Raw genomic sequence first — 11546 nt, 5'->3', positions numbered from 1 at the left:
CATTCGCAGTCGTTTAACCGAGCGGACGCGTTCCGTTATAAGCTGAAAATTGCTTCTCTGATATTTGACCTAAATAGCTTCACACCGCCGAGTCGGCAGCAGGGATAATCTATTCGATTTAATATAAAGGCGGCCTCGCGAGGACTTAAATTAAAATTTTACCATGTGATCTTTATTAAAAAGGAAGTCACTAGGGCCAAGAAATATTAAACAAAGATCGTTAGTCAATAAGTTAGAAGTATGAAAGCAACAGCATGCATTAATTTGATGAATTTATATTTGTTTAGGTATTTTAAATTTACTACCTTTGAGACTTAATATTTTATGGATACAAATTATTTTTGAAACTTGAACACGGAATAATGGATACCACTATAACAGTTCGAGTTGGGAAAGAAGAGAAAGAAATCTCTGGATTAACTAGAAAGACGACATGCTCTGATGTACTTCAGGCATTGCTAAAAGAAAAGATCGACGAAAATATTAGAAAAGACAATAACAACAGCGAAAAGGATGCAAAACTTTCGACCCGCAAGCATCTAAAGAAATTGGCGCAAAGCTATTTGATCGTCGAGACGTGGAGGGAATGCGAAAAGATTCTGCCGGGAAGAACTCGCATTCTAGCAGTGTGGCAAGCATGGGGTAAAGAACAATGCCACGTTAAGTTTTCATTGGTCAAGAACAAACCAATGGAAGAAACGCACGTGATTAAGCTCGACGAATCGCCATGCAGAAGCAACAATGAAAATATTAACCCAAATCCCGTCTCCGAGTCGGCACATTTTCTCCAAAAACTTTCACACGATCAAAAACGCAGAATTCGACGGAAGTTTATGCACTATCAACGCGCTGTTTTAAGCCAGCAAACCAACGAGTCGTGTGCTAAAAAAGAACCCATGCCAGCCGTCGACATACCAGCCGTCGAGGATCGCACAGCACCTTCCGCGGTAGACCGAGTATCGTTTTCCCGCCACCGAAGTCCCGATAGCACCAAAGTCACTTTTACGTTAAGTGAAGAACAATTTGTAGATGGAGTGGTTACCGGGCCTGACTGCTTGCTCCAAAAAAGCAGCAAGTTTATTCAATCCGCACTGGACAATAGAGACAAAGAATATTGCACTTACCGCAGACGTAATCACCGCAGAAGGTCACTCATGACCGACGATTCCGATGCCTTATCCGATCAAAACGCTATCCTATCACACCCCAAAAACACTAAGAACGTTCATCATTACCCCTACTGCAAAAAATCAAGAAGATCTCGATCATCGAGTAGTCATAGGAGAAGTCATAGGCGTCGATCAAGGGTGTCCAAATCAGGACATCGTCGCCGACGAGGCCAGGTGTACAGCACAGATGATACTGCTACCACTAACTCTACAACCACAAGTACAACTAGCACAGGGTCTGAGCCCGATTGCAACTCACACAGTGAAGGTGAAGATGCCGACGATGAAAAGTCGATCATGGCCGAGTTTGGCAGCATCGTTTCCCGTCAAAAGCTTCCATCCTACCCCGAGGTCAAGCGTGAGACTTACATCAAAACATCAACAATTGGCACCACGGCAGCCACAGATTCATGCAGTGGCACAACAACATGTAGTGAAACCTCAAACACCAGTGGCAGTAGTTTTAGTGGCACGACCAGCAGTAGTGAAATATCCAGCGGAACAGATTACCTAACGGAAGCTATATTAGTGCAAAAAGCAGCAGACAAAGCCAAAGCTATGGCTATGGAAAAGGCAAAGCAAAACAAGGGGGCTGCAAAGTTGTTCCGTAAGGTGACCGGACCTTCACTTACCAAACCAAGTTCCGGGATCCTCGGGTCCTTTAAAAAGAAGAAGAAAGCTCCTCCAGTACCAAAAGGTGGATCCGGGAAGAAGGGAGCCAGTAACAAACGAACTGTGACGTTTGCAGCGAACGACCACAAAGGTGTTAAAGAGGGAACCACGCATTCAAAGTCTCTCACAAACGGAGTATTACCGAACGAGGTCAATCACGTGACACCTTCGGGTAAAGCCAAAACAGCTGATGGTAAGTCCTTAATCGATTTACTTGCTTGTATAAAGAGACACGTGCGTGTGGTTTTCTTGTGGATGTTGATTGATAGTTGTGTAAGGTATTCCCTGGTATGGGGTAGTGAAAGTTCACTTTTTAAGCCTATTTAGGTATCAATAAACAATGGTAATCTCACGTAATTGGAGGGCCCAGCAAACTATGTGCTTAACCATAATTAATCATCATCATAAACCATAAAACAGCGCATCTACTAAAATCGTTTTCGCGCGCAATTAGCAACACAAAAACGCGACCGTAAATCGCCTTAAACAAAGTCGTTTGTCATAGAAAGTAATTAGCAAGGTTTTGGCGACAATAAATTCTCGAATTAGGGTCGTGTTATAATAGTTTAATCGTCCGTTTAGACGACAGTGCGTTGCGAACAATAGGTCGCATATTATGCAGCGTCGCATAACAATACTACAACACAATAGACTTAATCTGTACCGCGACAGATTTCTTTATTAATTGTCGGTATAAGCGATTTTCAATTCAAGCGAAGGTTGTCTAGGCCCCGCATACAGGCGCCACATGATTTAGTCTACATCGTTGTAAACTGCAACAAACCGTTGCGCAAGATTTGCTACTTTTCTGTGCAGTGTATCAATTACTGGTAAGATATCAGTGCGTCACCCCTCGGTATAAACATAACACCAGTGTTAATCAGATCTCTCTAAGACTTGCGTGTGCTTTGGTATGCAGTACAAGTAGCCCCTGACGGCCTGAGGTATCCGATTGCTAGCTGCTAAGCCCAACAGCGTGGCTTTAACTTAACCGAACACAAAGGCACCAAAGTTAGAAACGTTATCTAGATTTTCGATGCATTTAAGGTAAAAGCACGACACTTTGTTTGGTTAGTAAGCAAGCAGTTCACAAACAGTGATATTTTCGCATTAACACGGCTAAGTGTCGCTCGACGGCGCGCCCTAGCGGACAGGTGTAATTACGTAATCTAACGTTTGAAACCGCGTCTGAAATCAGCGCAAAACATCAATGTCGTGAGGTTTTCAACATTAATTTACATCCTGTCTTGGACTTAAATCAATATAGCGATCGGCTGCAACATCCTAGCAACCAAAACTTGACGAGCTTTTGATTTATCCGCCCATAACAATCGGCCGAAAAGGTGTAAAATCACGGCACAAAATCTCTGCTTATCGCAAGTCGGCAATTCGTTACGGTGTCGAGCCTGGGTATCTGATCGCGATTTCTGTGACGTCACAAGTTAGATTGATGCGCGCGGGTCAGAAGCCCGCAATGATAGCCCAGGTAAAATTCTAGAGGATTAGCCTGTCAGAATGTTATAGTGTTAAAGCGATGAAATGTTTGATAGCGCAGACCATTGCAAATTGCTGGGTGCTTAGGTAACTGTTAAAGCGATCAGTTCGGCGCGCAGACTGGTATGTGTATTTACTGCCACTTAGGAAATAACTCGTTGTGGTCATTATCCGTTTTTTAGGATATAATTTCGCAAAGGGTGGGATTGTTTGTTTTAATCTTGTTATTATTTCGACAAAAATACGCAAACAGACTGGCAACTCGGACACTTTTAGTAAATATCGAAAAGAAAGCGCTGACGGGTCGTTATGACGTCATCGCCGTGGCGTATTCGCGCGCGTTCTGTAACCATAACAAAACGAAACCACGTGGTAACAATCTCGTATCGATGACGTAACGGGTTTAATATAAGACGATATTACGCTTAGGCGATGAAATAAACAAGCGTACAATCTCTTATCGAGATATTGCTTCTGAATTTCTGTTTGATGACTGGTTTTTGCGTTTAATAACCCGCCCACGCGCTCTGATCCCAGCAAGCTAATCCATGCCTGTTGAGAGTGCGCAGTCAATGGGCTTTCACGGAAAGTTTTCGCTTTGTTCGCGAGTCAAGGGCTCGGAAATCGCTTGTATTCTCTCTGTTTGATTTACTCTCCGCGCAAGAACAATAGCCTGGCTTGAAATTGCAATTTCGCTCGACACAGACAAAGATCTATTGGCCTTTAATTTTCCCTGAATGCGAATTGATTGCTTTCTAATTGCCTGCTTTTCCGATAAGCCCAGGTTGTGGTGATAGGACCTTTAATGTGTGGAGCCCCGGTATGTTTTGTGTACTCTAACCCTTATGATTAACATAGAGCAAGTGTTATCAAACTCGTGATCGACGCCTAGGTATTTCAAAGTCGTAAATCAAAGCGCGCAGTTTGTCTAGCAATATAGACGTTGCTTAACCTGTACAGTGCAGGTGCAAATTAACTCGAAGCCTGCTGGCTTTAGCCCGTTTAAATGTTCAAGGTCGCCAATTAAGACCACCAAACCATCTACAGTTGGCATCAATTAATTTTTTACTGGCGCCTTTAATACTACATAATAAAAGGTTTAAGCACATAATTACAATGTATATGTTCGTAAATCAATCGCACCGATGTATTATCATAGCGCTACCTGAATATAGATAACAAAATATGATTTATAATATAATTTTTTTTGTCGAAAAGAAAAATATTCTTGAAAAGATGTACTTCCTGTTAAAGTGTTGGTTTAAGGGCTTACCCCGTCTCGTTTTTATCAGTTTTGTTTTCCCGCAATATCACGTAGGGATGTTTATTTTACAACTAAAGAAACACAGTGCAAACGTTCACCGTGTTATTCTACACGAAAATCGTGACGTTGACACAATAAATCGCCTTAATTTTGCCGAAAAAAGTCCGTAGCTTTTCATTAAATGTGATGAATGGCCCATATTTTCATAAAGTGAGCCTAGGTTATGCCTTACAGGACTTCGAAAACCGCATTTCGATACTTAAACACGTTTTCCCAAATAGAATTCTGTTTGAATAAGCTACTAAATACATGTGTGTAGCAAATGTAACATTACGGTTCCCCTTTTTTGGTTAAAACGAATTCAATGTCGAAACTTCAAGAAAAAATCCAATTATGCAAACTGTTGTGGGATCCGCAAACAACATCGCATATTTCGTACATGTTTAACATTGCTTTATAAAGATAGTAACACGTTGTACAGGATAAGATTTCTATGTTTAGCTGTCGAAATGCGAAGTTAATAATTTATTTCAAAGTGTGATTCATATTCAGTTGATCGTAAAACTCGTAAAAATTTAAACACAACTGGTTTGACTTAATAACCTTGGTTCCTACTCCCTTAAATCAAAACACAAAATGTTAAATCCTTGTTAACGTAGTGTTATTAAATTCAAGCAATTTAAAAAGCCTGATAATGCACATCTGGTTGAATATTTCAATATATTAAACTTTTGTTGTTGTTTTGAAACACGTAAGGTGGCCTGAGCTATTGTTTATAGGTCACGGTATTAATTATCGAGGCGTGGACTCCCTAGTTTTAATAATCCGTCGATTTTTTACGCTATAACCCCAAGGAATGGGCTAAATAAAGGGCGGGATCTAATTATTGGGACCTCGCAGATGGCAGTAGCTATTTTCGAAACCTTAATCAAGATCGAAAGGCCTTAGCGTATAAAAATATCACAAACTCGTTTATAGAAACCAGGAGTGCAGAACCTAATATAAAGGTGTGGTAAATTAGACGAGATCTGATGATCATCACATCGGGGGTTTAATGAGGTAATTGCGGGACCGCAAACAAGCTAATCCTGCAGGATTTAATCCCAAATTGCCGGGGTCTAAAAACTAGAGATGCGGTCGCGTGGTTCGGGAAGAATTAGGGGGCCAAATTCGACAAAGAATGCTCACGATTATCCAATTTCACGGGGCCTGGTGACAGGTTTAGGATTTTCTTATGCCGTGAATTAGTAGTGGGCGAACTTTTTACATAAACTTGCCTTGTAAGCATTAGCTTAGTAGATATTCCTGGACGGGATTTCGGCTAAACCCTTTGCGTGCAAAGTAAATTGCTGTAGCCTCTCGTTTTGATTGACAGCTCGCTGCAAAATTTGCGCGTAAAATTAGCTCACGTTATCCGTCAGGTTGTTTACAATATTTCTGCAAAAAATGAGAAAGTAAAACGGCGCTAATGGAGTTTTATTGATATAAGGCACGCTTAGGCTTATTTTAAACCCAAAAAATCGGCGTAATCAAAGACTGGGCGGTGTAACGACTGAAACTGTTTTCGCGTAAACTCGTGACGGTTAACTAAACGTGTGTAGCAAAAAACTTAACTTATATCCTGTTTTTGCAAACGCTTTCCACCTTTACCACGGTCAAGCCTCTTGTGACGTCACAAAGCGTAGTTGTTTTGCCTAAATTTGGGGAGCGCGAAACGACAACATGCGAGGCCTGTAAGGCAACAGTAACAATATTTAGATGTTTTTTGTTGTGGGGTATAATTTGGGGATCTGCTTAAAATAACCGGTTTTTGTTAACTCCTATAACGCCCACGTAGAATTAAGGACGGAATCCCATTGTTCCAGTGCCTGCGTTCACACGATATGCCGGAAAATCTTTTGTTCTCACGAAATTGCGACTTTAAGGAATTTGCGAGATGAAAAAAACGCGGCGTTGGAATGCGCAAAATTGAGGGCATTTTACAAGATTACATACCCGGTAAATTTCACACGACGTGCCGGTTCAAACGAATTTTCAAGTCGTTCTGGTTTAGCTACATATGTCTAAATTGATTAAGATTTGACCAATGAAATTATCCAGTCCTAGGTTAAAATTTTGTCCCCATTTACAACCGTTATCTCGACATTTATTTGTGACCTAATAAAGAATTAGCGCAGACACTGCGTCGCCCAACTCAATGTGTGCAAACAACGACGCACCGACAAACACGTGACACATGACGTAACAATACACCACGTGATTTTCGTTAGAGCATAGCAAAACCAGTAAAATAATTACCGAGCAATGTATTAATTTGTCAGGAATTTTAGGGACATTGTGTAGCAAATAGAACGGTCTAACGTGGCGTGATTAATTGCTGTGTCAAATCAATTCTGATTTGGTCCTTACGTAGCGAAGCAACAATGTAACCATTGTGTTTTTTTCTGATTCGTAATGATTTTATATTACACGTGAATTTGAGTTTTTTGGTTTATGATTCTGACAAGATAGTGTCAGATATTGAATTACTTTATTACCGGGCATTCTTGGGATGTAATTTAATCTAATATTCCACCGCTTTGCTCATTGGCATTTCCTTAGCAACACTTTACTAGTAGTTGTTATTGCAATAAACATTTTTGACATGTAATTATTTAACTTTGGCAAATTTTTACACTCTGTACGGCAGAAATATTTGGTATACAGTTTGGTCTAATCTGTAGATCTTAAGCGTATGTTTATGTGCCCTATTCCTTATCTTTGATTTCAAAGATTTGATATGTGCGCCTATCTAACCTCTAATCAATGTGACCCTGGCATCACTTAACCGTTGTGTTTATATGTTTAGATCGCACTGACGACTACAAATCAGTCGAAGAAGTAAAGAAGCTCATTTTATCCCAAGGGGAAATTCTAAAGTCGCAGAACACCAAAGTAAGAACAACCGACGAGAAAATCGAAAGAATTGAATCGGAAATCCATAAGTCCAGGTCAAGAACTCATGGAAAGAACTACGTCCAGGTAAAAAATTGGTTTTAATCTTTTAAAACAAACTTGATAATCTATTTTTATATTATTTTTACTTTTTCCAAATAAATTTTAAACTTTGATCTTTTTACATCAGGACACCTATCTTGCCGGCTTCGGAAACAAAAAAGATCTTTCTCCTCCCTCATCTCCTACATCCCTGCATCCACCTCACTGGATCCAAGAGTGCCAGGATGCTAACATCCTGTCGGAGTACGCTGAAACATGTGAGAGGATAGTGCAGATGCAGATGAAGATCGAGGAGCATAAGCGAGAGTTTGAAATTGTCCTCCAGGATATGCAAGATGAGGTTTGGAGAGCTTCTAACGATCCCAACTCCTCCGGAGAGCAAACCAGTCCTCTCACCGCCGCAGCATCCGCTCTTGGGCTTGTAAACGATCCCGACTCAAGTGATGACGAATGTCGACTTGATTCCTTATCGGTGACGTCATCGGGTAAAAAGAAGAAAAGGCGAGCTCCGGAAGTACCTAAACGCAAAAAAGTTGCCAACGCGGAATCAACGATCGAGTTGGAGAAATCTAGAACGGAGCTGGAAGCCAATCTTTATATCAGTCTTCGGTTAACATCCGAGATTGAAGAGGCGGATCATCAGATTTATTCCTCCCAAAGAAGTGTCCAGGTAAATATCACTCTAAAATTTAATTATTTGCATTTAAATCTCTTTTATCAATGTACTAAATAAATAAAGATTTTAATGCAAAATTCGATAATGCAAGATTTTAATCAAATTTTTTTTTATTTTGTAGACAAAAGGTGAACTTCTGTTATCCTTGGTTCGCCAGCTTGCGCAATCCCCGGAAGGCATTCCATCGGATCTTTGGGACGAATACGGACCTCTCCTTACCGCGTATGACTCCGAAATCTTACTTCAACAATACCTCAACGGATCAGCGGACCACAATCCGCAATACCATCCGGATTCCGTTAAAAATATCCACGAGGACCCAAATTCTCCATCAACAGATGCATTGCACCATGCACTGTCACCTTGGCTCTGGTGTGAGCATTGTAAACTTGAACTCATGCAACAACAGCAAGGAAAAGCCTTGGGTACTCCCGCTCCCCCTCTGTCACCCCATTGGTTGAGCCACACGTCAGTCCCATCTAATTTCTCCGAACTTCCCCTTCCTTCACCGCAGGTTGTGCCAACATCTCCCTCAAAGTCAATCACCGAGCTTTTGCCAATGCCCCCAATACCAGATTTACAAGACAGTGATTGCGATTCGGACAACCGAAACAACGCCACATCTACTATCATTTCTACAGAAACTGCTGTCCCAAGAGGCATGGTTTTACGACATTCATCGAAACGTCAACAAGAAACTGTTCAAAGCAGTCAACTACCACTTAAAGATTATCTTGCTGTGGCTAGAAACAACAGTGCAACAAACACTGACGATTCTGGAAATGCTTCGGCTGAGAGTACGGCAAGTTTCGGGAGTAACAATAGTGATGGAGCTAGTACTGACATGGGGAGTCGAAACAGCAGTTGTGACGGTGGCAGCCCACGGCCACCAAGTTTTACAGGCACCGAAAGTCAGGACTCCGGCTCGTCATCGCCTTACTTTCAATGGAGGCGATTCGTTTTCCCAAATCAACACAAAGAAGACATCTCAAAATCTCTCGCCAAAAACGCGGCAAGATCTTCATCGGCAAAATCAGCGCAGAATAAAACCCATCTAGAGCCAATGAAGCCACCAGTTCCACCCAAACCTTGTTGTATAGCTTCCGCACCGTCATCACCAGCGGACACTAAGAGGACTTACTACAAAGGCGACCAGGACCGTTTGTTACAACAACAGAAGCTCATTCGTCGCAACAGCGGAAGACGGCGCAGCCCCGCTGTGCCTGGAACCGAGTCCAAGGCAAAGAATGACGCGTTCGGAAAACGTGCTAGCAGCTTTGGTCGCGCTGGAATCCGCGTTGGATCTATGCCGAGTCATTTGAGTGGGTTACTAACAAAACCAATCATTCATAACTCGCATTGCGATATCTCACAAAAACCCCGAGCAACAACCCCGACAATAAAAGACAACAACAAACTTATGAAGCGAATTGGGAAAGTACCTAACCCAATCACGTTTCTTCCCCAAAACGGGGTCAACTCTGCCCCGTGTTCACCCTACCAGATTGGTCCCAGGGAGCCAAGAAGATTGAACATACACCCGATCATAACAAACGACGTGAAAAGACGTCATAATGCTAATACTTATGACAACGATTCAGACACCGGTTTGAGTTCTCTTCACAGCGCCGATTCGGATATGTTCATTTGCTCCGAAACGTTGGTGTAGATTTAACATTGTTAACCTAACATTGCTCCTTTCTTGCCTTTTAACCCAAGTTTACTGTGTATTAAATAATAGATAGATAATACCAGCTAAATCCTTCAATTTGGAACTTTCAGCTATTGTTGTTATTTAAATATGGTTTGCGAAAATAAAATTGAGTTGAGCAAAGTGAAGCATTCCTTGAATGCTTTTCCGCAAAGTGTCACGTGACTTTTACCTCCTTGTTTAAAATAATGGCAATCATTTATTTGTCTTTATTATTGTATTATTATTATTATTATTCTTTACATCGTATTGAGTGTTATAAATTTATTTTTTTCTGTTTTTTTTTTTTTAAATTGTTCTATTAGTTCCAAGTTGCTTACGACTTAATATTAATTTGTTTTTTCTTTTCTCTTTATTGCAGTTTTTAACAAAGGTGCAAGATTAATTTTCGTTTATTTTTATTTTGTGTTTTCAATTTGTTTTATTGCATTAAAAAATTACCAGAAAAAAATCAAAGTTTGGTGTTTTTTTATCTTTAAAATTCCCTACACCTAAAAAACATTAGTTTAACCAGTTGTATTGGGTAAAGTAATGTTTATAATTATAATTGATTTAAAATATTTGGATACCTAAAAACAGTATCAAAATACCAATTAGCCAAGAGCATAAATGCGTTCAAGATTTGAAACCGTAAAATTAAAAAACCAATATTGATGTCCAATTTTGGGAAATTTTAAAGCCAAACACCCAGTTTTTAAAGGATTTAAAAAAATCAAAACAGCACTTAAAAATCAGACAACCTGACATTTGAGAACGCAAAGCGCTTAAGCACAAAAAATTAAAGATTCCAAAATTCTGAAGTCACGACTTCAGACTTAATTATCACCTGAACCCAAATTAAAAAAAACTCAAAATATTTTAAAGTAATAATTGTCTCACGTGGTTATATTACACAACTTTTGACGTCACAAGGTTCAATATGTAGCATATTTTGCGTATGTTCATAGCAATTAAATTTATGACGGTCTAGTGTTATTACCTGGTTTATATTTGCCGTCTGGCCCACAAGAATGAAAAACTTGAAGCTAACAATATTATTTCGCCAAACAACATCTGTATGCTGTTAAAATATAATTGAAACATTGTGTGCGCAGCTTATTAAACTTTTGCGGTGGCCAATATTGTTTGATTTATGTACGTTATTGAATTTCAACTTGGTTTTATTATATATCAAATATTTTTACAGGTTTACCATCTTTCAATAAAAAAAATAATAAAATAAAAACAATAGTCACAAATCTAATACTTTTTAGTACAGCAAATAAGCCTAACCAATCAAAATCGCATAACATACATCTGAAGACCAATAACGCAATATTTAATACGACAAGGGATAAAAGGACAATACATTGAAGTACTTTAGGAAATCACGCTTTATTCAAGACCGAAAATCGCTTTAATAGATCCAATTAATAAGCCCACATATCGCAATTTAAAAACATAAGTGCTACAACATTTATAAACAAAATTTCCCTATTATAAATGTTTTGACTACGCATTTCTAAACATTTAACTTCATTAAATCTGACATCTGGGCTCGCGTAATATAACCCAAGAGTTAAG

At 39.8% G+C, this 11546-nt stretch overlaps 1 protein-coding gene across 1 annotated transcript; it reads left to right on the top strand.

Annotated features, from left to right (window-relative positions):
• The first annotated feature begins 296 nt into the window (after positions 1-296).
• Positions 297-10172, top strand: LOC145749711 (uncharacterized). The gene is made up of 4 exons (XM_082565549.1): positions 297-2034; positions 7448-7620; positions 7724-8266; positions 8394-10172. Exons 1-4 carry the CDS (start codon positions 363-365, stop codon positions 9939-9941), a joined length of 3936 nt encoding a protein of 1311 aa, XP_082421675.1. The 5' UTR covers positions 297-362; the 3' UTR covers positions 9942-10172.
• The last annotated feature ends 1374 nt before the right edge of the window (positions 10173-11546 follow it).

Source organism: Corella eumyota, chromosome 4 (assembly GCF_963082875.1).
Source record: "Corella eumyota chromosome 4, kaCorEumy4.1, whole genome shotgun sequence".
Lineage (NCBI taxonomy): Eukaryota > Metazoa > Chordata > Ascidiacea > Phlebobranchia > Corellidae > Corella > Corella eumyota.
The sequence above is the reverse complement of the archived record's forward strand: the minus strand, read 5'-3'. Positions and strand labels throughout refer to the sequence as shown.

What these genes read in the sequence shown, in the direction of transcription:
- LOC145749711 (XM_082565549.1), top strand. Translation starts at nt 363, where the DNA reads ATGGATACCACTATAACAGTTCGAGTTGGGAAAGAAGAGAAAGAAATC. An exon ending in ATGGAAAGAACTACGTCCAG is followed by an intron (nt 7,621 to 7,723) that starts GTAAAAAATTGG and finishes TTTTTACATCAG; the next exon opens with GACACCTATCTTGCCGGCTT. An exon ending in CCTCCCAAAGAAGTGTCCAG is followed by an intron (nt 8,267 to 8,393) that starts GTAAATATCACT and finishes TTTATTTTGTAG; the next exon opens with ACAAAAGGTGAACTTCTGTT.